This window comes from Lynx rufus, unplaced genomic scaffold, assembly GCF_022079265.1.
Source record: "Lynx rufus isolate CCGP_SWC_20201006 ecotype Redwood Valley unplaced genomic scaffold, mLynRuf1.p SCAF_10, whole genome shotgun sequence".
In the NCBI taxonomy this organism is placed as follows: Eukaryota; Metazoa; Chordata; class Mammalia; order Carnivora; family Felidae; genus Lynx; species Lynx rufus.
In genome coordinates this window covers 60,261,521-60,289,145 of record NW_025814824.1, presented here as the reverse complement: position 1 = coordinate 60,289,145, position 27,625 = coordinate 60,261,521, and the positions used below count along the sequence as shown (strand labels likewise).

General features: G+C 40.3%; 2 protein-coding genes across 11 annotated transcripts in view; one reads left to right on the top strand and one right to left on the bottom strand.

Annotated features, from left to right (window-relative positions):
* Positions 1 to 334: 334 nt before the first annotated feature.
* On the top strand, positions 335 to 26,573 carry XPA (XPA, DNA damage recognition and repair factor). 9 transcript variants are annotated; one of them, XR_006959861.1, is made up of 8 exons: positions 335 to 615; positions 2,562 to 2,672; positions 7,207 to 7,312; positions 10,215 to 10,380; positions 13,145 to 13,262; positions 15,723 to 15,952; positions 18,082 to 18,144; positions 21,550 to 21,636. XR_006959861.1 is itself a non-coding variant. In XM_047066642.1 (6 exons), exons 1-6 carry the CDS (start codon positions 444 to 446, stop codon positions 21,696 to 21,698), a joined length of 822 nt encoding a protein of 273 aa, XP_046922598.1. In that variant the 5' UTR covers positions 340 to 443; the 3' UTR covers positions 21,699 to 26,573. The 9 variants fall into 9 exon arrangements, 1 of the variants encoding a protein (XP_046922598.1); XR_006959863.1 differs by lacking the exon at positions 15,723 to 15,952 and having other exon boundaries at positions 336 to 615; XR_006959865.1 differs by lacking the exons at positions 15,723 to 15,952; positions 18,082 to 18,144 and adding an exon at positions 13,380 to 13,468 and having other exon boundaries at positions 337 to 615; positions 21,550 to 21,639.
* Positions 24,542 to 27,625, bottom strand: part of NCBP1 (nuclear cap binding protein subunit 1) — a 39,029-nt gene continuing 35,945 nt past the window's right edge. For both annotated transcript variants that reach the window (XM_047066609.1, XM_047066614.1), the window contains 3 exons: positions 26,619 to 26,747; positions 25,969 to 26,082; positions 24,542 to 25,071 (listed from right to left, as the gene is read on the bottom strand). In XM_047066609.1, coding sequence (XP_046922565.1) covers positions 24,958 to 25,071; positions 25,969 to 26,082; positions 26,619 to 26,747 — 357 coding nt within the window. In that variant the 3' untranslated portion in view covers positions 24,542 to 24,957. The remainder of the gene's footprint in view (positions 25,072 to 25,968; positions 26,083 to 26,618; positions 26,748 to 27,625) is intronic.

Sequence of the window (27,625 nt, the reverse complement as noted above, 5' to 3'; positions counted from 1 at the left end):
CAAATATGGAGAACAAACTGAGGGCTACAGGAAGGGTTGTGGAAGGGGGGATGGGCTAAATGGGTAAGGGGCAGTAAGGAATCTACTCCTGAAATCATTGTTGCACTATATGCTAACTAATTTGGATGTAAATTTAAAAAAATAAAAAATAAAACAAGTTAAAAAAAAAAAAAAAAAAAAGACTACCGGGTACTGAAAATTGACCTCGGCCTGAGTCCTCCCAGGTGAGCAGCAAGCGGTTTCCCCAGCGCAGGCGCAGACCCCGCCCACCGCCCCTGCCTTTCGTCCCCTCCTCCTCAAAGTGCGCAGGCGCTCTCCTCGGAGGTTGTATGGTGAAGTCAACGCGGAGGCGGTGCGGGCGTCGCGGCGGGGCTGTGGGCAGGCTTCGGCGCGCTAATGCGCTTGCGCGGGTCTAGATCCTCGGCCCTTTGGGGAGCGTGGAGATGGCGGCGGTTGGGGGACGTTCGCCGGAGCCGGCGGCTTCAGAACAGCCGGCGGAGCTCCCTGCATCGGTGCGGGCGAGCATAGAGCGGAAGCGGCAGCGGGCGCTGATGCTGCGCCAGGCCCGGCTGGCCGCCCGGCCCTACCCGGCGACGGCGGCTGCGGCTACCGGAGGTTTGGGCCCTGGCGGCGCTGCCCCTTCCCTCTGGCGGGCCGGGTACCAAGTCCTGGGCGTGGCGTCGGCTGCCCCCTTGTCTGTGCTCCTGTCCTCCCGCAGTCCCGGGAGTCCGCCCGGCGGGCCGTGTCAAAGCGGGCTGTGAGAGACCGCCGGCGGGTCCGTGCTGGACCCCGGGCTTTCCTCACTGCACCTGGGCGGCCCAGCTGCCGTCTTTAGCTTGGGGATGCGGCCGCTCTCGCCGTCGGGAGGTACCAGCCAGTGTCGGTGGGCGCCTCAGCTTTCCCTTTCTGCTCTCTTCCTGCTGTGCCTCTAGCAGTCCCAGCGGTAGTCCTCGTATTTAGACTTGTAACCCATTGCAGGAATAATTCTGCACCGTTCCCGAATTCATCAACTCAACAAAGGGCGATTGAGTGCATATTCTGGACCCGGCACCGTGCTTGCTACGTGCTGGGGCACCAAGAGAGGTGGTGAACTCCTGCCTTCGTGGGGCTCTCAAGAGTAGCGCTTGTTGTGCTTCACACCTTTCAAGTTAGCTAATTTGATTCTGTTAACTTGGAAAATAATTAGGGCAGGGTTTGGTACTGGTATTTTACTGAGGTGGTAACTGAGGACCAGGAAAGGAAAGGGATCTGCTGGGGTTCATAGGATCAAGTCCAACAGGTTAATCGGGACTAGAATTGAGGTTATATGATACCGGGTTCAGGGCCTTTCCTTGCCACCGACTGCCTCTTCTATGCAGGCATCTCTCAATTTTAAGAAGAAAGGCTGTTATTATGTCTAAATGTTATCTTCCCCCCTTTCTTAGGGCAGCCCTTAACTGCGTGTCTGTAATCTATGTATGTACGTTGCTGTGGTGTAATTTTCCACTGGAGCCAAGTAATAATCATCCCTAGGGATTGAAAATATAGTTTGGTTGACATGCACTTCTTTAGGACCACCTCTGTAACACGAAATACACATGTTCCTAAAGCCACGTCCCATACTGTATGAGTAGGTGAGCACATGTAGAGCCCTTTTCATCAGCCAGAAGTAAGGAAGAACGCCAAGAGTCTGGGGCTGGCAGCATGTCTTTATATTTATACTGACCCTGAATCTGCAAATTCCAGCCACTTTTAATGGTTCTGGTCTCATCCTTTCTGTTTTCTAGTACTTTTTTTAATTAGTTTCTCAACTTGAGACGTTCTGGAGTCGGGACAAAAAGTTGTGCATTTGCGTTAATATTTGTGATTTTGTAAAGGTTTGTAGATCTGTACTAAATGGCTGTGGAACCCGGGTGTGTAATAGAACAATAAGCTGGTATAAAACTTTTGGTCATGGAAAGCAAGGTAGAATGAATATTCTGTAAGGTTTCCCAGGCACTGACCCAAGAACTGAACTGTGCTGCAACGTGGTATACAACCCGTTGTGCTTCAAGAGTTAGGTTTGGTGCTGAGATTTTTTATTTTTGCAGTACTTTTATTTCAGTGTACTGTACAATTTTCATTTTCCGACTGAGCTGTGACATAGGCCATGAAAAAGACTACTCCAGCTGGAGTAGTCAGGACCATCTCTTGAGCAGGTGCTCAGTCATGCCAAGACAAAGCCCAATTTCTCCTCTGCCCCACCTTGCTGTTTCCTCAGACCTTTAGCACCACATTCTACGCAAGTTCTTCTCCGTCTTTTTCATGGCATATGTCATAGATCAGTCTTTATCCACAGATGATGTGATTATGTATGTAGAATATACAGACTGTTTTACTCCTTTCCAACCTTTATGCCTGTTTTATTTTATCATCTTCTGCTAGCTGGGCCCTTCAGTATAAAGTTGAGTAGAAGTGTTAATAGTGGACATCCTTGTCTTGTTTGATATCTATTAAATTTAAAGAAAGTTCCTGTTTATGCACAAGGGAACTTAAGGGCTTACCTAGTTAAATCATTGACCACTTTTACTTACTTTTTATAGGCGTGGCTAATGTAAAAGCAGCCCCAAAGATCACCGACACAGGAGGAGGCTTCATTCTAGAAGAGGAAGAAGAGGAACAGTGTACAATTGGAAAAGTTGTCCATCAACCAGGTAAAGTGTATTTCCAGAAAGTTGGTATCTAGATTGGTCATTTTGAGTTACATGCATAATTCTTTGCAAACTGATGTTAAATAATACCTTCTTATAATCAGTGAGCAGGTTAGCTTTATAAGAGTGACAAAGTTTGGCAGTTTTGCTGGTAGATTAAAAATTAAACAGATTTAGCAATGATTAATTTAACTTGGGGTTTGTATACTTAGGTTTGTTTTATGATAGGCCGGGATAGCCAATATATTCACTGGTCGAATACTCAGTTATCTAGATAGGCTGAAATAGGGGGCTAGAACCCAAGAGATACAATTTAGGACATTCTTTCTTTTGTTTGTTTGAAGGAAAAAAAATGGGATATGTATCTGTATATATTTATCTTGGTGAGGCTTAAAAAACCCATTCTAGGGGCACCTGTGTGGCTCAGTTGGTTAAGTGTCCAACTTTGGCTGAGGTCATGATTTTATGATTCATGAATTTGAGCCTTGCATCAGGCTCTCTGCTGTCAGGGCAGAACCTGCTTTGGATCCTCCGTCTCCCTCTCTCTGCCCCTCTCCCGCTGGTTCTCTCTTTCTCTCTACCAAAATAAATAAATAGACTTAAAAAAAATGCATTCTAGTTTTAGCTGTGGCAACAGAAATGTTATGTATTCACCAAGATGGGTAATAGTCTTGTCCTATTCTATGTGTGCCTAAACTTGTTTCAGAAGCTGAGACTTGAAGGATTAAAATATTTGTTCAGTTTGGGTGCCATATTTAAGAGGGATGTTGACACGTGTATAGTGTCCAAAACAGGGGGCTCAAAACAGAAGTCTTCAAATTGACACGTGAGGAACAGTTGTCAAACTGGTTAGGTTTAACTTAGGAACACTTCTAACTGCCTGCAAATGCAAGAAGTGCCCCGTTGTGGAAGAGAGCTCACACTGTGATTTGCTTTGGAGGGCAGAACTTGGAACAGTGGGTGACGATTACAGTATGGTGAGAGAGTATAATGAAGGAGTGCCTTACATATACTTAGCACTTTGCACTTACAGAATGTTGGCACATAGAGCATGTGAGCCTTATGGTGACTCTGTGAAATGGAAAAACTTTCTAACTATGTAAATTGCTGCCTCTAAATAGCAAAGCGTTGGAGGGGTTCAGAGATTAAAAGACCACCTGACCAGGATGTTTTAGAAAAGCCCTGTATGAGGAGGGAAGGCATTGAATGAAAGATCTTGAAAGTCTCTATGCTTTTATGGATATGAAGACTCATTGTAACTTTTTTCTGTAGATTTTGGAATCAACTGTGAGCTGTAAAGCCTATGCTTTTATTTAACAGATCACACAACAAATATTTATTGATAACCTATTGTAGTGCCTTCCTGCTTAACTAAGGTATGCATGTGGCATTGCTTGGTATGCTGCTGCTTGTAATAAGAACTTTGGTAAGGAATCTGTGGAAATTAGGGAAAGTGTGTGTTGGTTTGCAAACTGGTCTGGTGCACAGACGGCAAGAGAGACCAAAGAAAGAGACTGCTCCAGATTGGTAAGTGGCAGTGTTAATTAGCAAGGGAACTTATAAGGCTTGTCTTGGGTGGCTGCAAGACAAGCAGATCTCTGCACCCACCTGCCAAATCTTAACAGTTTATATAGAGGCCTTAACTGGGTTCAGTCACATATTCAGGTCAGGTGGCCTCAGTGACGCTTACTCTCCCAAGGCTTTGTCCTTGGAACAGCTCCCACTGTGGGATTGATGGGCAGAATATGCATTCCAAGAACAGGGTAGGGAGTGAGGAGTCTCTAATTGCCCAGGTCTGGCTCATGGGTCAGCTGGCCATCATGTCTTCTCTGTTACTTCCTTCAATAGTGTCTCCTTTGGGAGGCCAATTAGAAAAGGCCCTCATTCTCTGGGCTTAGTTTGGGCCAAGGTTCATGGCTTAAAAAGTGGTCATGGGCTGCATTTTGGCCCCTGTTTGCCCCCTTGGCCAGATGCCTTTGCACAAGGGGGCTGGCACAACTTGATGTGGCTGACCTGGGTGGGTAGAAGAAAACAGGGAGAATGATTAATATTTTCTATCACGTTTTCTTTGTTAATTTTAAAGACCTTCAGCATAGCTGAGAAAATCAAAATTATTTGAGTCATTTGCCTATAAAGCAAAGCCTGTCAAATGCTTTTATAATCTAGAACAGAGGTTCGTCAGAATAACCAAGAAGATGATAGGGGAAAGTGGGGGTGAAGGGGATCTAAAGGTACAGACTTTTAGTTACAGAATAAGTCATGAAGATGTAATGTACAGCATAGCAACTAGTTAATAGTACTGTACTGCACATTTAAAAGTTGCTAGGAGACTAGATCTTAAAGGTTCTCATAAGAGAAATTTTTGTAACTATGGCAACAGATGTTAACTAGACTTATTGTGATAATTTCACAATATATGTATAAATATTGAATCATTATGTTGGACATGTGAAACTCATACAATATAGCACTTACACCTCAAAAAGATATGTGTGTGTTGGGGGGGGGGTTGTATACACACATGTGCATGTGTTAGCTCTGTCCACAGAAAAGGACTTGAAGTGAAGATAGCCCAGTAGCAATGAGCATACCTGGTGTCCAGATCTTAGATTCCGATACTGTTCCCCCACTAACAGGAACTAGGGCCCTTCAGAGAAATAGCTGATTCTAGGGTTGGGGCAGGATGGCTACCAGGTGAGTTTGGGGCATTTTGTAATGCCAGTAATATATAAGTATTCAAAAAGTAATAGAGGGACAGGGACATAAGAGCCAGCTTGAAGGGGCTCCTGCTGGCCACATCTGAGATAAATTGAGCACCAAAGTAATTAAGGACACTAATAAATTATATACCATTGGAAAATACAGGAATCCATGAGTCTATATCAATAATAAATACATGAATAAATGAATGGCCAGTGGAGAAGGATCTTGCATACAGTTGACTGCCAGTTTCCACATGGCAGATTTAAAGGGATTGATGGAATTGAAAAATCATTATGTAATTTAAAACTTTTCATTATAAAGAGTTTTTAAAATTAGGAAAATATCTGCACCTTTTATGGCTTTTGATTAGTAATGCTATGCAGTAGCCTCCTAATTGGTATTTCTGACTGCAGTTTATCTCCATTCTAACACGTTCTGTAATCAGTTTTTTGAAGATATCATTTTGACTATATTTTAGCTTTTCCTTTTGTCTATAGCTATGTCCCTCTAATGTTTTACAAGGAAGAGTGATATTTTTGTTGGAGTTTGGAGATTAGTGGAATTGAGGGATGGTAGAATATTAACTGACCTTGTGGTGTTGGGAGTAGGTAAGGGAAGGCAGTGGTAGGAATATATTGAACAAATTGTGAACAAATGACAACAAATGATAACTCTTCCTATTGGGAGTGGTGGTGGTTCTTAGAGCTGGGGCTTGGCAGTAGCAGTCATCCTGAAGAGAACCAATTGTATAGGATAAAGATCCCTAGCTAGGTGTTTGAAGTCCTTAAAAAAACTGAGCTTTACCTAGTGTAGTTTCTGTGCTGGGAATTGAGGGTAGATAGCCAAATATAATCTTTACCCTCAAGTTTACAGTATTGTGGTTGAGATCAATGCATTTGCTCTGTTCATGGTGGTGTTGGGGGCCGGGTGGAATGGAGGGAGAGAAAAAGTTTCCCATTTGAAAGTGAATCCTGTGTTGTCTCTTCTAGTGTTAACTTGCTCTTTGCTGCTTTCCCCATGTTATGTGTTAGTGCCCATCTTCCTGTCTAAGCAGCTCCCTCCCCTCCCTTCGACTCTGGGACTAACCTTTCTCTCAGAAGTATGGTGGTAGGCCAGATAGGGTCCCCACAGATGTCCACCGTCTAATCACCCTGGAACCCATGATATGTTACCTTCTGTATCAAAAAGGAATTTGCAGATATTATTAAGGTTAATGACCTTGAGATGTGGGAGATTATTCTCTATTATCCAGGTGGGCCCGGTATACTCACAGAGATACTTAAAAGTAAAAGACAGGAGAGAGTCACAGGGAGATGTGATTATGGAAGAAGCCAGAGTGGTGTGAGAAACTGCTACTTCCAGCTTTGAAGATGGAGGAAGGAAGTCATGGGTCAAGGAAGGCAGGCAGCTTCTAGAAGCTGGAAATGGCAGGTAATAGATTGTCCCCTAAAACTTCCGGAAAGGAATGCAGCCCTGCATACACCTTGACTTTAGCCCACTGAGACCTGTGTCAGACCCACAAACTTCAGATCTGTAACATAATAAACTTGTGTTGTTTTCAGTCAGTAAATTTGTGGTAATTTGTTACAAGCAGCAATATGAAACTGATACAAGTACCTCACACATAGGTTTTGTGTTCAAAAATACTTGATGAATTGATAGTTTTTTCCTTAAAATTTTAATGTAAGTATAAGATTACCTAATCATGTTTTGTCTTTTAGGTAAATGTATTTGCATCAGTTATAAAGTACATACTGATAAATTTAAGATAGGGGAAAATCTATTGTTCTGTTATAAAAAAGGACACTTAAAGAATTAACCTTCCTTTCTTTAGGACCTGTTATGGAATTTGATTATGCGATATGTGAAGAATGTGGTAAAGAATTTATGGATTCTTACCTTATGAACCACTTTGATTTGGCAACTTGTGACAACTGCAGGTACTTACTTCAGACAGTGTTCTCAGTTGCTAAAATTTAATGTTTGCATGCAGCTTTAGGGCAAATCAATAATTAGAGCCATTTGGCTTTAATATTTTCTTAGTAATTATGATTTTTGTTTTGGGTGTTTCCTAAAATTTCTGTGACTTCCATCTTGCTAAAGAAATACGGAAGCCCTTTCTTGTGAAAGTTATGATGTGTCGCATAAACAGGAAGGATGGCCCTGATTCAGCCATAAATATGTCCTCTCCTTTCTGTGGGCCTGGTGGGTCTTTACCATCTCTCAGTAGCAGGTTCCTAACCTCTCTCTTCCCCCAGCTGCTAAGGGTCCCCTGTGCTTACCCCAGTGTGTGTAGACATACTGGTCAGAGGACTGGGGCCTTCAGTGAGAGGAAGGGAGTGAAGCGTCTCCATCCACTCCCCTGGCACTCTCAGAGCACCCCCTTCCATGCATGCTTTACTCTCCTGAATGGGCAGGGGGAGAAGAGATGAGGAAAACTCACATTCTTCTCTCATCCTTTTTCTTCTTTTCCTAGCTGCTGTCCTCTTCTTCTGTCACCCCAGGATAATCCTTCTCATTCCACATGGTTTTGTCCCTGCTGTTTACCCCAGCCGCATCCTGTGTTGGTGTCTGTCATGCCTTAAGACCCTACCTTGGAGTCTTACTTAGCCCTCTTATCTGTTCCCTGGTCCCACTTCTTGGACCTGCTGCCCTAGACCTTTTGCTCACCTGCCTGGAGGACTTGCCCTTTCTGAGTCCCTGCTGCAGCCATTAGGAGTCATCCCCATTGACTTGTTGCTGTGTAGGATCTTGAGAAGATAGAATCCTGAGAAGATAGAGATGTTTCTGGTCTTGTGATTGGATCTGTGACTGGAAATGTTTGGCTCCTGTTGGAATTACAAACAATATAAAGTCTCTTCCCATTGACACACAGTGGTTAAGGTCCACGGTATTGTCACTCTTTAAAGTACGGATAGCTTTTGGGAACAAAATTACCACGCATAATCTTATTTCCATGAGAAATTGATGTATCACTTTAAAGAAAGTTGTGGAAAGTAGTCTGGAAAAAAGATATTTTTTTTTTTTAATTTTTTTTTTTTCAACGTTTTTATTTATTTTTGGGACAGAGAGAGACAGAGCATGAACGGGGGAGGGGCAGAGAGAGAGGGAGACACAGAATCGGAAACAGGCTCCAGGCTCTGAGCCATCAGCCCAGAGCCCGACGCGGGGCTCGAACTCACGGACCGCGAGATCGTGACCTGGCTGAAGTTGGACGCTTAACCGACTGCGCCACCCAGCCGCCCCTGGAAAAAAGATATTTTTAAACTTCAAAGTAATTAGGAACACAGCCCTCCATTCTGTTTCCTTTCAAAATTTTTGAAGATTTTAATTTTAGTACAGTGTTGTTTACCTGTCACCTCCTTTAGCTTAAACTTCCAAATTATTTAGCTTTCATAAAGTTATTTCTAATGTTGAGTCTCCCCTACCTGATCTGTACCTCATTTCATTGAAGGCCAGTTTTATTTACCGTATCTCTGCTTATCCACTGTTTATTCCAAATCCATTTGGCTCTGTTGTTCATTCCATATCCTCACTCAGTTTATCCCCTTACCCCCCTCACCCACTTCTACCTCAGCTGAGGCCACCATCAGCCCTTGCCTGGAGCACCGCACTGGTGGTCTTCTAACTGGCCTGTGTCCCCCACTTTGCACCATTGGCCTCTTCTATGTAGATGTTTTAGTTAGAACTTGTCAACGGTTCTTAATCCATCTGGAATAGAATGGTCTCACCGCTGCTTACAGGGCCTCTGCCTGTCTTTAACTTGATCTCCCATCGTTCCTCACCTTTAAGCCTTCTGGTCACACCGGCTCATTGCAAAGCACATTCCTGCCCTAGAGCTTCTGTTCTCTCTGGTTAGGATGTTCTTTCTCCAGCTTTTCAAATAGGATGTTCTCTTTTTATTTTTTTTAATGTTTGTTTATTTTTTGGGAGAGAAGGAGGGGGAGAGACACACACACAGAATCTGAAGCAGGCTCCAAGCTCTGAGCTGTCAGCACAGAGCCCGACACGGGGCTTGAACTCAGGAGCCATGAGATTATGACCTGAGCCGAAGTCGGACACTTTAACTGAGCCACCCAGGCACCCCTTGATGTTCTCTAACTTTTTAAGGGCCCTCCTCAAATGCCCTCTCATCAGTGGCCTTCTTTGATTACCCAGTCTACCAGAAAATTTCTTTTCCCTTGCCATGCTTTATGTTCCTTTATAGCACTTTTATCTGTCATGATGTTTGCTTATTGATTGTCTTCTCCTAACCAGAATGGGAGCTTCATGAAAAAAAGGCTTTGTTTTCTTCTTCTTTGCTGTATTCCTAGTACCTGTACCTAGTACCTTCCATGTATCTGGCATGTATGTGGAGAAAAAATAAATGAGAAGAACTATGTAATTGACTGTGTCTCCATTTTTACCTTGGCTTTGAAAAAGCTCAAAGCCAACTGGAAACTGAACTGTGTTGGGACAGTTGGACCTTGCATATTTATATTCCTTATAGCTCACTCATCCTGACTTTGTGCTTTGATTTATATTTTCTTACTCATTGAGTCTTAGTTCTCCATTATATTTACTGTACTCATATTAAGAGATTTCAAATCCATTGTGGAAAAGAGGGACTTTAAGTAGAAAAGAAATTCTTAGAGTGTTAAATGACCTGGATCTATGGCTAATATAATCTAGCTTCTCCAAATAAGTATTTTTCTGTTAGAATTTTTACGCTGCTAACTTGACTGTGAGAGTCCAAGGAAAAACTTTTATGTTTAGGCATGCATGCCCCTAGGTTGTTGGACTATTTGAAAACTTAGTTTATTTAAAGTAGCTAACTTAGTACTGGACTTCATTTGTTTTCAGAGATGCTGATGATAAACACAAGCTCATAACTAAAACAGAAGCCAAACAAGAATACCTTCTGAAAGACTGTGATTTAGAAAAAAGAGAACCAGCTCTTAAATTCATTGTGAAGAAGAATCCTCATCATTCACAATGGGGTGATATGAAACTCTACTTAAAATTGCAGGTCTCTGATAAGTTATACTCATGCTAAACCCTCGATCAGGTGAAGTTTTAACAATAAATTAGTGATAATTAGTTTAGTTTTTGCTTACAGTTAAAAAGATCCTTTTCCTTTTGTTGTTTTGCTTACAAGTTGCGGTCATATGTGATGACATTTAATAACATTTTACTTTTTGGAGTGGTACTTTGGGCAAATATATTACTATGGAGTAATGTTACTAGTGCAATTAGGGAACTAAAAAACTTGGGAGTTAAGGGTTAGGCTCCATTTCCCTACACACCCACCCTCCAATGAAATTCTTAAAAAGTTTCAGGAATTTCACAAATGCCTAAGATGTAACTCCACTTGGGAAATAATCATCTGGAACCCTGTCAAGTGTCCAAGTAACTCTACTGTGTCTCACAGTGGATCTTCTCAATTCCTCATGTGGTGGTGATGGTGGTATAGGTGTGCAGAGATAGTTACCCACACCCATAAGGAGTCACTAGCAGCCTCCTGTATCTATCCCACAATGGTACAGAGGTTATATTTTTGTGCCAGTATATAAAAAAATACGGGGAGGCATTGCTTTAGAGCAGTTTGATTGGAAAATACTAGAAAATCCTAGTATCTCCAAATAAAATTAAGAAGCTGCATTGTAGGGGTGCCTGGCTGACTCAGTCAGTAGTACATGCAACTCTTGATCTCAGGGCGTGAGTTGCTTCATGTTGGTGTGGAGCCTACTTAAAGATTAAAATAAATAAATAAATAAATAAATAAATAAATAAATAAATAGTAAAACCAACCATTTATTGAATTTTATTAAACCTAAGACACTGTTGATTAGAAGATTCACTATTATTTTATGTACCATTAACAATTAAAAAATGCCAACCCAATGCTTTCTCATTACTTGAGGCTTTTATTTTACACTTACTGAAATAGTGCCATCAGAATTAGTATAGTTTATTTTATTTTATTTTTTTGCTATACGTCATGCTTGTGCATACATAAATAGGAGAATGTAAGTACGGTTAAGATATTCCTAAACTTCTTTGCATTCAGAGTCCAGTTCTTCTGAATTGCCTTTTGACTCAGTTGTTAAAGTACCAGAAAGCAGATTGCTGCTGCAGCATCTTCAGGGGTATTAAATTGTGGAAAATGTGATGCTTTAGAATTTAGGAAATGCCAGTATATCCCTTTATTATGTTAAGAGGAAATTTGAGCTTGGCTACCTTGATTGATATTTTGGTCCCCTTAACATTATTGTGAGAGAGAGCCTAAGCATAATTCTTAGTATGTATGTGAGTCTCCTAAATGTAAATAAATATTATAAAGAGTAAAGATATTATAATGCAAAGTTTTTAAACAAGAATAAAGGCTTTTAGGTCATTCAGGTACCAAAGTTTAAAAAGAAGTTGATACTCTAAAGATCAGAAATCAGTCAAGTGGATGGAAACCGTAATGAACTGAAGAGGAGGAAAGGAGTAGTTATGGGTTCTCAGTGGTAGGAGGGTTTTTGGAGGTGACCTCATACTGAGATGGCTGTGGCTAAGTTTTTTGGTGAGTGTGACAAAACTTATCAGATGCACCAACTACTTGTACTTCTGTGAATTTATGTGAAAACAGTGTATCCGAGAAATAATTATAGTCAGAGGACAGCTTTTCTATTTATAGTCTAATTAAGCATACATTTATTGAGGGTTTTATAGGCTTAAATAGAAGTATTATTGAGTTTCTAAGCACTAATTTTTAAAAAATTATTTATTTTTAAATTTACATCCAAGTTAGCATATGGTGCAACAATGATTGCAGGAGTAGATTCCTTAATGACCCTTACCCATTTAGCCCATCCCCCCTCCCACAACCCCTCCAACAACCTTCTGTTCTCTGTATTTAAGAGTCTCTTATGTTTTGTCTCCCTCCCTGTTTTTATATTATTTTTGCTTCTTTTCCCTTATGTTCATCTGGTTTGTCTCTTAAAGTCCTCATATGAGTGAAGTCATATAATATTTGTCTTTCTCTGATTGACTAATTTCGCTTAGCATAATACCTTCCAGTTCCATCCACGTAGTTGCAAATGGCAAGATTTCATTCTTTTTGATTGCCGAGTAATACTCCATTGTGTGTGTGTGTGTGTGTGTATATATATATATATATATATATATATATATATACCACATCTTCTTTATCCATTCATCCATCGATGGATATTTGGGCTCTTTCCCTACTTTAGCTATTATTGATAGCACTGCTATAAACATTGGGGTGCATGTGCCCCTTTGAAACATCATACCTGTATCCCTTGGGTAAATACCTAGTAGTACAATTGCTGGGTTGTAGGGTAGTTCTATTTTTAATTTTTTGAGGAACCTCCATACTGTTTTCCAGGGTGACTGCACCAGTTTGCATTCCCACCAGCAATCTAAGTGCTATTTTTTTAAAGTTTATTTATTTTGAGAGAGTGCACTCGAGGAGGGGAGGGGCAGAGAGAGAGGGAGAATCCCAAATAGGCTCCACACTGTCAGTGCAGAGCCCAACATGGGGCTCAATGTCATGAACAGTGACATCATGACCTAAGCTGAAATCAAGAATGGGACACTTAACCGACTGAGCCACCCAGGCACCCGTCTAAGCACTATTTAATCTCTTAAAAAATTTTCAAATACTTACAAAATTGCCTTTGAGTGAGATCATGTTTTGGTGCTCACGGATTTAATCATTAAAACTTTATAATACTTAACAACTCTGAATGACAGCTTATTTAAATATGGATTCTGTGTTGTAGATTGTGAAGCGGTCTCTTGAAGTTTGGGGCAGTCAGGAAGCATTAGAAGAAGCAAAGGAAGTTCGACAAGAAAACCGAGAAAAAATGAGACAGAAAAAGTTTGATAAGAAAGTAAAAGGTAAGTGGCTACATTTATCTCATGAAGGATCGTGTTTTACTGACTTGCAAAAAGACTTTAGCTAAGTTCTTCTTGTTTAAAGATCTGTCACCAGTAGATTGGTATGTTTTTTCATAGATTAAAGAAAAAAAGACTTAAAGTTTGCCCCCAGTAGGTGTTTGAGGCTCTCGGTGCAAACCTCACAGTACTGCAGTTCTAAAAAGCACGTAAGTCCTCCTCTTAAAGTGAATTATGTTTTTATGTAGGAATAGTGGGAGGATCAGGGATATCTCCCTGGTCAAGGATATGATATCAGTTCAGTCTTAATTAAATATGACTAACAGGGTTATAAACATCAAGGATATCCACCAGCAAACTTCTCTAATTGCTTAAAATGAAAAAATTCTGCCTCGGTGTTAGTCATCTAATTTAGTAGCTAGAAAGAGCCTTCTCGCGTCAGTGGGTCTAATCCTTTTTTGTTTATATGTGAGTAAAAGACCTAGAAAGGTAGAGTGACTTGTTAACTAGATCATTATTAGCGAGGTGGGACTGGAACCAGGCTTTCCTAACTGAAAGTCTGCATTGGTACATTCATTCCTCTGTCCAGACATCTGTCTATCCATTCCTTTGTCCATCTATCTCCGTATTTGTTTGTCCATCCATCCAGTTACGCATATGTGTGTAAGTCTGTCGTCATCCATCTGTCCGTCAGTGCATCCAGGAATTAGTGTCAACTATGTTCCAGGTACTGTGCTGACATAAATGCTGGAGTCAGAGTTGGTCAGAAGAGAAAGGCCAGTAAACTTAATATCATATTGGAGCATGATAAGTACTGTGATAGTGGTGAGCACAGGGTGCTCCCGGAGCACTAGGAGCATTGTTTGCCGTATCGCAGAATCCCTAGAAAGAGTCTTTGCACAGTAGGCATAAATGTTCCTTATACAGTAATTGTCGAGTCCCAGTGTGGTGTCAGGTGTATATAGATAGCACGTATCCTATGTATTTACAGGGCTCTGCATATACTGAATTGATCCATTTAAAATGAGGGTCTTAGCCATAATAAATACTTTTGTATGTATTTAGGATTTAGAAGAGGTTTTGGAAGATAGTTCAGATGTCTTAAAAAAGAACAAAAAATTTTTGAATATAAGCCTGCCTTGTTTCTTCGTGAGGATATGTTTTCCTCTCTTTTCATCATAAGATTAATTCATGTGCAGTGCAGAAAAGTTAGGAAACTGCAAAGAACTTGTATTCTAATTCCCAGAGACCATCAGTAGTGATGTTTTAATGTCTGGTTTTTTAGTTCTTTTCAGTGCATAGACCCTTTAAAATTATTTCTTATAAAAATGGAATTTTATGAAGCTAATTAAAACAACCTCTTAACATCCCTATTTATATTTTTATGTAAATTAGTTACTTAAAATACCAGCTCCTGAATCAGAGGGTAAGCACACTTTTATGACTTTGTTAGAAGTTTCCTGTTGCAAACTGTGCCATATAAAAGCATTTCATTGAAGAATCTTCCCCAAATTAGCCACTGCTGTACCAAGCCATTGAAAATACCTGCAAGAATCAACTGAGAGGCTTTGGAAAGACCTTTAAATTTGGTCCTTTTCATCTTTTATTAGGTTATGCTCTACCTCACGCTTTACTCTAGCCCTTCCTTCTTCCTGCGTCAAGGAGAGCCCTGAAGGGTACAGTAACAGAGGGCTTCTTACTGGGTTTGAAAGAGGAGGGCAGAGTTACAGACTAGTTACACATCAGCCTGGGGTTTTTACTACAGCTACCCTGAATCAGTCACCTCAACTCTTCCTTCTCTACTGCCTCTTTAAGCAACTTTCCTGGTGGTGTTTTGGTACAGACAGTAATATATGGATAAAGGAGATAGAAACTTAGACCTGCAGAGTGATCAAATACTTTTAAAAGGAGGGCTATCTGTAGTTTTTATTGAGATACTATTTCCTGTAGTTTGGTCAAGATGTCTTCTTCTAAAGGTGGCTAAATTTCTCTAATTTGACCAACAATAAAAGATGATGGCATCTGTTTTATGCTTTTTGCTATAAAAATTAAGATAATCCTGTAGATCAACTATTAGTTTGAATAGAACAGTTCTTTTGAGATTTACATAATTTTCATAGGTATTAAATCACCAGATAAAACTGGATTTTCCTCTTCCTTGAAGAGTTCGAATTTTCCCTGAATTTTTTCTTGGACCTCTTAAGACTGGTTTCTTTAATTCAGTTCATTTCCTGTCTGGATGAAGCATGCCTTTTTGAGGAAATTTTTTCTGAGTGGTTACCGAAGTGGTAGAGTTTCCAAGTCCCTATAAATCTTAGACTGTTTTTCTGTTTCCTTTGCATTTGAAAACCTGAGTTCTCTCTCAACTATATAAGCATTACTCCCTGTCTTCTGGTGTTTAATGTGCAGAGGTCAGCGTGATACCCTCTTTAATTATGGCTTCTTCTTGTTGGTTTACTTTAGAGGTTGGTGAATATGTTCCAGTCCTCCTGACTAGGCCACAAAGGGCTGAGAGTGGAGTAGACACTGTAGAGATTAGAAACAAGGACCTTACCATGCAGTTTGCTCAGAACAGAGAGGAATAAAAGCAAGTCTAAAAGTCTTTTAGTTGAAAAGAAATTGGAACCTGGTTCCTCTTGGTCTTCTGGTTTTGATCCACAAAGAAGCTGACACAAAGCTTACTTAATGTAAAGGTAAGAGATTACATTTACCTGCTTTTAGAATATGATCTACTTTAGCAGTTTGAGAAAGAATTGATCTTACTACAGAAGAAATTTAAGTATAAATAGCATAAAGTATTTACAAATACAGACAAAGTGAGAGACAAGAATTGTCAGCAAATTCACATTGGTATAGATCTCTCCAATCCAAGAAGGCATAAGTAGAAATGATGGCGTCACTGCTGCTCAGTTTAACTGGATTTCAGAAAATGCCCTGCGTGCTGGCTTTGCTCAGATGAGAACTTTCAGTTGGTGCAGATACACGGAACGTTCTGGGCTTGCATGCCTGTCCACAAATAAAGTGGAGAGGAGTGTAGCTTTAAAGAAAAGCCTTAAGTTTTCTCTTACCTAGTACTGGCAGAGGTTTAGAGGTACTTCTAAAAAATGGAAAGTGATTCTTCATTGTTTGTTACTATGCACTTTCCCCCCAAAAGAGGTGGGTAAGAAAAGCCCATTTGGGGGCTCTTTCTAAGTGAATGGAGATTTTACATCCCGGACCTGTGGTTATATGTATGACCATTTTCAGGCTTCTGTCAGCAGTTTGAAGGACACAACTCCGTGTTACTCTGCTTCAGTTTATGGAGGACAAGATAAGATCAAAGCTTCATGTTATTTTGACATTTCCTTGTGATTTTTTTCCCTGTAGTTTTAACAAGGAGCACCCTGAGTCAGAACTTCCTGCTGTCCCATCAAGTGTTCAGAAACTTTGGTCTCCTTCAGCTAGTTCTGTTGTGCGTGTTCCTCAAAAGCAGCATTGGGCCTCTTCGAATACATGCTGCCTCTTGTACAAAATTAAGATATTAAGCCAAATAAAATAAGTTTTAGAGTGGTATAAACTAAATTTTTCATTGAAACAAGGATTTAAGGGAAAACTTCTTTGGGTAAAAAGTATAAGCAGTCTCTGAAGATATCCATAGCAAGACACTTGTAAACGTCCGAGAGAGGTAGCCCACAGCTTTCTGTGCTGTGAGCTTCTAGGCAGGTGGGACTAGGAGGTTGTAACACGGAAACCCGCTGTGTTGTTCTGCAGCTCAGCTGGGCTTTCTGGGCTGTGTGGCACGTTTCCTCCTCCCCACCTGCAAGGTTTCCCTAGATCTCCCCAGGGCTAGTGAATCTTTCCCACTCTTGGAGGCTCTGACCTTTCTGCCTCCCTCTTCTCACTCAGCAGTAGGTGGTGACCTCTGCTTTCCAAAGTTTTAAGTTGCTTAAATGAAGTAACATAAACTTATTAATCTTTAATTAAAAACATTTTAATTTCACCAGATGTTGACATTTTGCCACATGTTTACACACACAAGCACACAGACACTGCTGAACCATTTAAGAGTTTTCTTGCAGACATTGTGGTTTTTAATATTTCAGCATGTTATCTCCTGTAAACAGTGACGTTCTGTGTAACTGAAAACAGTGTTACAGTAAGTTTAATATTCATAAAATGCTATTGTCTAGTATGTAATCTTTCCCCAGTTGTTCTAGTGTCTTTCACAGCGTTTTAGTTTTTGGAACAAAGGGGCGGTCAAGGGTGATGCCTGTGTGTACTCTTTTAGGTCCTCACCTGTTTTATCTTTCATGACATTGACATTTTTAAAGAGTCCGCCACCTGTTTTGCAGAATGTCCTTCTATTTAGATTTATTAGGAATAATTAGGAAGGAATGCTTCCTAGGTGATGTGTCCGAGTGTGTCACATCCGGGAGACACGCTAGACCAGTTCTCTAAGAGAGTGATACTCCATTTGATTGCGTGGTTAAGGCGGCATCTGCTAGATTTCCCCACTGTCAAGGTACCCTTTCCCCTTTGTAATTCGTAGGAAATCTTTGGGTTGGACTCTCCCATACTGCGGGAACACCCCATTCCTTAAGTCTCACTCAGGTTTTGGTACAACGGGGATGATTCTTGCCTGCGTTTGTTGTTACTAGGGTGGATATAAATGGTGATTTTCTATTTCTGTTATTCTTTCTGTAATTCTTATTTGGCTTCCTTTGGGAAGAAGACCTTTTTTTAGTATCAGTTGGCTTCATGGATTCTTACTTTCAAATCAGTGTTACAGTCCATAACTGATGCATTTTGAAGCTCAAATGGTCTCAAATTTGGCCTCTTCCAGCTAGCTCCTGACTTTTTAAGTTTCATTTTGGAATGGAGTTCAGACTTCCATAAAATTGCAAAGGTAAGTATAGTTAAGGACACCCACGTATCCTTTACCCAGATTGATAATATTGTTGGGGCGCCTGGGTGGCTCAGTCGGTTAAGTGTCTGACTTTAGCTCAGGTCATGATCTCACGGTTCGTGAGTTCGAGCCCTGCATCGGGGTCTGTGCTGATGGCTCAGAGCCTGGAGCCTGCTTCAGATTGTGTCTCCCTCTCTCTCTGCCCCTCCCCTGTTCACACTCTGTCTCTCTCAAAAATAAACAAACATAACAGACGCATTGTTAATGTGCCATCTGTACTCTGTGCACACAACACACACTCTTTTTGGAACCATTTAAGAGTGGGTTGTACATCATCACCCTTTACCCTAGTACTGCAGCGTGTGTTTCCTAAAAATAGCAGTGTTCTCTTACAAAACCAAAGTATAGTAGTGATATTTTGATCTAATCTGTCATCCATATTCTAGTTTTGTTTACCCAGTAATGTCCTGTGTAGTTTTTCATTATAGTACAGGATCCAGTCTAGGATCAGGCATTGACTTGAGGTACCAAGTCTTTCTAAATTTCTTTATTATGGAATATTTCCACAGCCTCTCAGACATTTTTGAAGAAGTCTGTTCCCTTCCCCACCTTGCCTTTTTAGAAATGTTTTTCATTTGGGGCTTTTCTGATGTTTCCCAATGGTTAGATTCAGGTTATGCGTTTCAGGCTGGAGATAGTACATAGGTAGCAGCACATCTAGGGACAGATGTCCATCTGCCCTTGATAAGCAAAAAAAAAAGAAAAAAGAAAAAAGAGCAAACAGATACCCTGCTTCTCCTTAATACCTCCTTGGAGATTTAGCAGCCATTCATGGATGGTTCTTGCCTGAAGCAGTCTTCAGTATACTCTTTGCAAAAATTGTTTTCTAATTTCACTGCTCTCTTCACAGTTAACCAGTCAGAAGTCCACATTCCACAGCATTCCTTCTGCCATTTATTTATTATTATATGGATTCATGAATTCCTGTCATTATTTGTCTCAGGTTTGGGCCAGTAGGAGTCTTCAAGCTAGCTCCTGTGTCCTTTTGCCATGTCTAATCATTTGTTGAAGATTTCTTTCTAGCACAAAACACGTGAACATATTTTTATGTCTGCCCATATATATTATAAATTAACACGCTGAGTTCACACTGCTATAGCCAGTTCTAATCCAGAATTCTAGGGTTCATTCTAGTTTTCTTATTTGTAACTCCCTTCTCTGACAGTGAGAACCTGATTCCCATTATCCTTAATGTGGTTATCTGACTGACACCCGTTTGTGTGCTGCCTCCACTGTAGGGAGATCCTCCTTCCCTTTCTTGGGCTCCCTCTGCCCTACCACAGATGCCTGCCTGCCTTGCTTCACTGAATGGTTGTTCAGGAAGTGAAAGAAGGCAAAAAATGATAAACGTATCAGTATTTTAGTACTTATTTTCTAGTCCATTTTTCCAGCAATGTCTAGTAAATACTAAAGATTTACCTTCATTTCTTGTCATTGTTCTTGATCGACTAGCTGAAGGATGGGAAGAAAAAGCAGTAAAGTCAGTAAAAACCTGTGTTCAGTTATGACCAATTATGGTCCGTAAACTAGATTTTGTTGTAAGTATTCTTTTAGCATTAAGCAAATATTTTTCTTATTTACCTTCTGTGGAGTTCATGTAATGCTCAAAGCAGGTAGAGGTTAGCTTAGTAGTGACTGAGACTGGGTCAGATTTAGAGTGTGTTTTCTCAGTGGAGTAGAAGAGGAAAAGTGGCTAGGTAGGATACTTTTTATCAGAACAAAGTTGAAAAGTAGTTATTAGAATTTAAACAGGAGACCTCTTCCTGTCATTATCTGAAGCCAGGAGGCATCTGTGCTGGTCAGCACATGATTTCACTTTGTATTTAGAAAATGTCCTAAGGTAAAATAATAAAAGGATAGGGCATTCCAGATACATCTAGAAAAATTTGCATTCTTCAGAGGGAGAGAATATAGGAAGAAAGATCGTTTGGATGAACACAATTTTCCCCATAGTTTGGAAAGTGTCTAGAGGTGTATACACAGAAGCTTGACAATAATGGTGTGAGATAAAGTGCTTCTCATCCTGGAAGTGTGAAAGGCAGCACAGCTTTAGTGGTTAGTAACACAAAGACACCTTTGCCATTGACTAGTGGTTTGACCTTAGGCACAACATATATAACTTCTTTGGGCCTCAGTTTTCTCAGCTGTTGAAACTGGGATGATAGTTTACTTATCTCAGAGGGTTGGGAGGATTCACTGTTTATAGATTCAGTGCTTAGAACAGTGCCTGATACATAGTCCTACGTTTGCTTATCCTTCTGACGCAGTGAAGGGCAAATTACAAAGATGCAAGTATTTAGATACTGCTTATCATAAATCTGAAAGAGATTAAAGAAAATGTGTGATTACTTGGTGTCCAGTGATTTTTTATGGTTGAGATTGTGTAACCTACCCTTTCATAGGTAGTGCCCCTGTCAACAACAGTGCTGGGCTTGATGGATCACTGGTCAGAACAGAGTAATGTAAACCGTGTTGCTTATTATTAATTTGGAAACTGAGAAGTTACTAGCTTAATTTTCAGTTAATAGTAAGCATTTGGTGTCTTCAGGTAATGCGGTGTGAACTTTTAAAATGTAATTTGGCTTAGTTGCTTTCAAAGCATCCAGCAGTTTTTTTTAAATGACGTTTTCACACGATGCAGTGGGAAACATTCTAAACACTGGAATAAAGGACTTGGATTCATATGCTATCTTTGTTCTCTTTCCCTACCTGCAAAAAAATAAAGTGAAATAAAATAAAAACTATGGTTCTTTCCAGCTCTTAATTGTCTCTGATTCTTACATTTAGGTAATACAAGAATGCAATAATTGGCAGTCCCTCTTCTAAAATATTGCTCTCATTTTATAGGATAAAGAACTGAATGACCTTCAGGTCAGGGGCAAAAGCAGTTTTTCTGAGATGAGACACCAGCATAGCAACAGAGTTCTTGGCTTTCTAGTTATCAGACGTAACTTGACCTGCCTCTTACAGAAGTAGCTCCTAACATATGGAACTTTGAAGTTCTCCTTGTACTGAGTCGTCCCAGCTGACACCCCTTACCTGCTGTGGCATCATTTTCCTTAGCTGCTTGAATAAACCCCGTTCTTTTATGATCTTGTTTCTATTCATCTTCTGAAGTTTTGTGTTTTGCTGTCCCTCTAACCCATTTACCCCATTTCTCTATCAACCACTTCACATAGCTCCCAACAGTGAGGAGTAATTTCACAGGCCAAGCTTGCCATGGTTCTAGAATCAATTTTGTTATAAAAGTAACGTAAACCGTTATTTGGTTTATACATACACCCCTGGTGGATTTGGGGATTCAGCTGAACAGCATCATTGAAAAACTGGCTTTTATTTTCTTAGAATTACGGCGAGCGGTGAGAAGCAGCGTGTGGAAAAGGGAAACAGTTGCTCATCAGCATGAGTATGGACCAGAAGAAAGCCTAGAGGAGGATACGTACCGGAAGACTTGTACCATGTGTGGCCACGAGCTGACCTATGAGAAAATGTGACTCGTAAAGTGTAACGATGAACGGGACACTCCTATAAATCATGCTTCAGGAAGAAATTTGTATGTTGTGGCTTAAAAGCAAGTTTCAGTAAGGGTCCAGCAGGTCTGGTTGTAGGCATAATACTGGGTCTGGGATTGCTTTTTTCTACAACAGGGATGGGAGCCAAGGGGTGGAGTAGGTTCAGAAGTTAGGTTAAAGCCAAAATTGAGAAATAAGAAACCAAGCCAAACCCTATATTGGAACAGGAGGAAGAGCTTTTAATAATGGCAGAAGCTGGCTGAACAGGATCCTTCTCCCAGAAATAACGGACGGTGGTAGATCCTGAACCCAAGGCTGGCCGGGTCTTCTATACCCTGTCTCCACATAAGGGAGCTGGGGAGCTGTTGTTGGATAAGCCCTGATTCCCAGCAGGAAGTGAGTTGTGGGAGTCTGATCATGTTTCCTGTATCCTTGGGGTTTACCACCATAGGCCTTAACGTCCTTGTCTAGGTAGCCCTTTTCAAATCCAGATTCAAATGGAAAAACAGCCATATTGTTTTACTGATCAAAGAAGGTACTGTTAGTAAGTTTATCATAACTTGCTAACATTTTATTGAGCATTTACCATGGGCCGGGCAGGGATGATGCCAAGTGGCTTACAGGTATTCTCCTGTAATCCTGGGATGGAAGAGAACTTCTCTGTTTATTTAGCACTTCTAAAGGAAGTGATCACCTACAACCCACCATCACCCCAGACATATGGATCAAGTTTACCCATTTAGTTCTGCCTCTGTCTTATCAAAAGGCTTACAAGGTAGTTATACTAATAAGAGGATTTGATCCAAATGTGCCTGATTACAGGGTTTGTGCTTTTTTCTTACAAAAACATTCAGGTTAAGATAAACCACATGTTTTCAAATTGTTCTTTGACCTGGCTTTTTTAGTCCTGTTGCTACAAACAGAGAAATAGGATGTTCAAGTACAGCTTGAGGACAAGAGTACTGAGGGATCCAGGCGGCTGACAACAGCATTACTGCATGGGAGATATAGAGCCCTTGAGCCACATGGACCTAGGTTCCAATTCCATTTTTTAGCTGTGGGCCTTGGGTAAGGAACATCCTATTTCCTTTCTAGATCAGATCTTGCAGATTATACTTGAAGAAAGGCAAGTCTGAACAAGTCCAACCCAAATAGGCTTAAGACTGTAATTATTAATTGTTCTCTATACAAGTATCCAATATAGAAATGTTTTATATAAATATTTAAAAGTTTAATGTATTAGTCAAGTTTTTTTTTTTTTTAAATGTGCCAATTATTCATTCAGTAAAAACTGGACAGTGGGCAGCAAGACCTTCCTGGGACCATAAAAAGCTTCCAGCTTGAGGACAAGAGTACTGAGGGATCCAGGCGGCTGACAACAGCATTACTGCATGGGAGATATAGAGCCCTTGAGCCACATGGACCTAGGTTCCAATTCCATTTTTTAGCTGTGGGCCTTGGGTAAGTTACTCTGTGGGCCTGTTTCTATCTGTCGGATGGGCACGATCCTCTCAGGACTGTTTGAGGATTACATATGGCAGATCTGTAGCACGTGGCATCTAACAGCCACTTGTTAATGAGCACATTAATATATATATATAGTATATAGTATATAGTTCCCAATTTGTCTAGTTTCTTACATCTTTGAAATTCGGTCTGTAGTTTTCCCTAAAGGTAGCTGCCAGACTGTGAGCGGGGTCACATCAGTGCATTCTTGACATGAAGAGAGGATCCAAGAAATTCCTCTAGAATTCGGATCAAGCAAGTATAATTAGTCAAACTCTGCAATACATTGTGAAAGATTTATAAGTCAGTTTAGGGTCATAGTTCCCAAAGCCTTAAAGGGTCATGCTTTTGGCTTCTTGAGGACAAGAGCCATGTCTAACTGAATACTGTTTGTGGGAAGGAGGAACAGTATAACCAAAAGAATATTTAGCCAAGAGCCTGGGTTTTAGACTCCTTTCGGCTGGTAACCTGCCATGCACCCTTAATTCTGTGAACAATCCTTGTTTTGCATGGTATGGTTATTTAAAAATCCTAGGAGTTCCCATCTCTTGACTATATTCTGTAGTCACCAAATGAAGGGTACTCCAAAGAGACCATGTAACAATATGAAAAATACTAATACAGCATAAATTTATGACATAAATAAGTGAAAGATACCTATGTTGTACAAACAGAGAAATACTACTTATCAGTTGTGGGGTTGTTGATAAATTTTTCCTCAGGTTTAATGAAGGCTTATTAAAACGCTAGAAATTTGCAATGTCAGATAATTCCCTATTTTGCATATTTTACATGTGTACTCATTTATTATCTTAGTTAAGCTTTAATACCATGTAAGAAACTGGCTCAAGAATTAGTAACTCCTTGGACTTAAATTCTATAGAAACAAAGTCCATACCTACAGTACAGTTTTAGCCAATCCAAACTAGCTACTTCTATTTCCACTTTAGCATGTACTTCATAATTGGACCTTGGACAAATCTGTCTCAGAGAACAGAGGAAATGACCGGACAGCTCTAAGGTAATGGTTCCCAAACTTGTCCACACACTGGCAATCACCCGGGATCACCTGGGGAGCTTTAAGAACTACGGCTGTGTCCCCCGCCTCCCTGTGGTTTAATTTAGAAAATAACTTTAAAGACTCTCAGGTGACTTATATTCAAACAGATTTGGGTAGTGCTAAATAAATAACACTTAATATGTGTAACATTTTAAAACACTAAGATCTGAAGAGAGAATTCTGAATGAGGGAAGAATTGTGAATGAGGAAATCACCAATCTTAAAGTAGATTGAGATGATAAATCATGAAATACCAAAGTTTAAAAAACATTTTTAGTTTTATTTCAGCCATGTTAGGTTATCCATGAGCTGTGAAAAGCTATGCTACTTGATAGTAAACCCACCAGTTCTATATACTACTTTGTAAGCTGGACCTCTAGTGTTCACATACCTCAAATCGCTTATCTTTTGTGCCTTAAGGAGAAAAAAATACCAGAACAGTTGTATCTGTCACAGATATAATACATCCTATGGTCATCGTCACATTGTCAGTAGGGAGTATTTGCCTTGTAGGGCCAATTAAAGGTAATCAATTCTCTATTCTTCACTGTCCTCCTCCCCCCTTTAGTAAGTGAAAGGGTGCTACAAGAAAGCAAGCATTCAAACCATCAAAAATAAGACAAATTATTTTGAGATATTTAAAAAAAAAATCTTGACAGGGGAGTAAAATGACCCTTAGGCCTGTAGGGCACAGAACTGCTGGAACACAGCCAGGATATGAGGGTCTAATTCGGCGGTGAAGAGCAGGTTCTCCAGGGTCACCATGTACTGCTGGATTATTTGGTGATGCTGTGGATGTAAAAAAGGGGGTGTTTAGATCAGGAGAAAGACCGCATAAGCAATCTCGCAGGACGTTTCCCTCAGCAGCCTGCCCACGTTGTGGAATGATGGGAAGCGTTTGGGGAAAAAAGTGGTTATGCCTGATAGGAAGAATGGGCTCCTGAAAAGCCCCAACATTAAGAACATGTAGAGGGAAATGAAGAAAAAGGGATGTTTGATAACTTAGAAACTGGTGAGAACTGAGTCCTTTACGTAAATGTAGTTCATGCTTCAAGGCTTGGCAAGAGTGCCTGGTGCTACAGACTAGGTTCAGCTGGGTCTCTCCTAATTAGGACCAAAGACAGGACTTTGTAAACGGAGTCCAGACAGGGACTGACCCGGCAAGATTAACAACCCGGGAAGGAGGATTAGAATGAAGGTTGCTGAAAGGTTGCTGAAACAAATATTTTGCAATAAAAGTTTTTTTGCTCTTATTGGTTAGAACATTTAAGATTGTAAAAGAATAGAGAATTAGCCAATGACCTGTTAATTTTTAACTATTCCACAAAATAAACCCAAACCTCAATATAGGTCTTAAATAGCTCATCTGTCTCACTGAAAATCAGTGGCTTGAGGCTATGTATGTGGGAAGAAAGTTGTCATGAAATAATCTCTTCTATGTGTGCCCGTCTGACTTGTATACACGGAGATCCCTACCGGACTGAAGAACGGCAGTTAGGAGTCTGAACTGCATATAGAACCAATTTCACTCTGAATATTCTGATGAGCAACAGGAGCAAACAGACATTAAAAGGGCCTTACAGACTATTACGGAACTTCCCAACAAATCTGACCATTTTTTAACATGGAAAGTCCTTGTGGCTGAGAACAGTGATGTTCATTATCTAATCAGGGTTTCCCACAAACCTGTAAGAAGATCTGCTGGAGCCTCTCTATACAGTTCTTATACCATGGTGTTAATACGCTGGTCCCATCGGTTTCACATCGTACTAAGTGCTCGGTCAAGATCATGATAAAACGCTGGAGAGGGGGTATAAAGTTAAAGCAGTGTTAGAGGGAGAATTCTTATACCTCAAACAATCACATTTTTGACCAAGAGACCTCAAAAGGCATTGCTTGTTCCACTTGGTTTTTGTGGTATCGCTAACTTTTGTTAAGTCAATAAATTCTAGAAATAGGCAGATAAGTGATAATGTTAGTATATCCTTTTTTCAGTACGTGAACACTTTTAAATCTAGATTATTTATGCTAGTAACTTTTCTCCACACCCATTTCTAAGGACATAAATAATGTTCATCAGGAAGGAAAATAATCTAAATGATGAACAACTGGGAATAAATAGGAGTGAGGTACTCCACAAAAGGATCCTCAAAAAATGTTTTTAAAGCCTGGAGCAATGGTCATGTAAGAAGGCTGTAAACGAAACAGACTGTGGAGGTACACATGGTTATTTCCTTTGCAAATTTTTGTGATTTAAATTTTTATAAATAAACGGGTACTATGATTAAAAATAATAGTACTGCATTTTTACCTATCAGTGTCCCAAGCCAAGATACCTGAAATATAACGAGGAAGAGATTCTTCTGTTCACTCTGAGCAGATTCCACTTTTTCCTGCAGTCTTTCTATTTGCTCCTCTAGAGCCCCATCTTTCCTGTCACTGCTTCTGTCGTCATCGTCACTTCGCTACAGGATGCACAGGAACAAAAGGAAAATGCCTCTTAGAATTCTAGTATGTTAGATCCCATTAAGTAAGAGAAAGGATGTTACTGTGTCTGGTCCAGTGCCACTTGAAGACTTGTATTCTCTAATGAAAGTACTCCACCACCCAGATGCACCTGCATACACCCAAAAGTCCTGTGGGCACTTACCTAGGCCAGGGAAACTTGGTGGCACCTGTCATGATCACAGCAGTAAGAGTATTTGCTATAGAGCAGAAGTGAGTTATACCTTTTACAAGACAGACCATTCAGGGAGGAAGTGTTGGTTACATTTTTCCTCCATGCAAAAAGAAAACAGCTTTGAGCTCCATGGAAAATGTACAGTAGATTCTTGTTATTTACCATAGTTATGTGGATACATTTGTTGTGAATCCTGAATTAGTACTGAAGTCAGGGAAATACAGGGTTAGGTTCTTAGGGAGTCTTTGGTTTATTTTTGTCAACTGATCAACAAGTAACCTTATGTGTGTTTCTGTCTAAAGATAGCTTATTTAATATATGTGTTTTACAAATAATTATATACAATAGTTCTTTATATTCAAACACTGCCTGAGAAAGATTTAACATCTTCTTGACCCTGAGTAACATGACTAAATTTCTTTGGCTTTCAGCCCCGCAAGAATGCTGTGTACTACGTTTTTTAAATCTATCCTTGTCTTATGAATCCACAAATTGAGTTGCTTTTCCACAGCACTTACAGAGGTTACTTCGGTCCTTGATGGAGCAGCCTCACGTACATACTGGTGAATTTCCTTTTCCTTTATCTGGATTATGATATTGTTGATTTATGAACACTGAATTCACGGCCAAGAGCATGGTCGTTCATGCCCAAAAGAAGCTCAA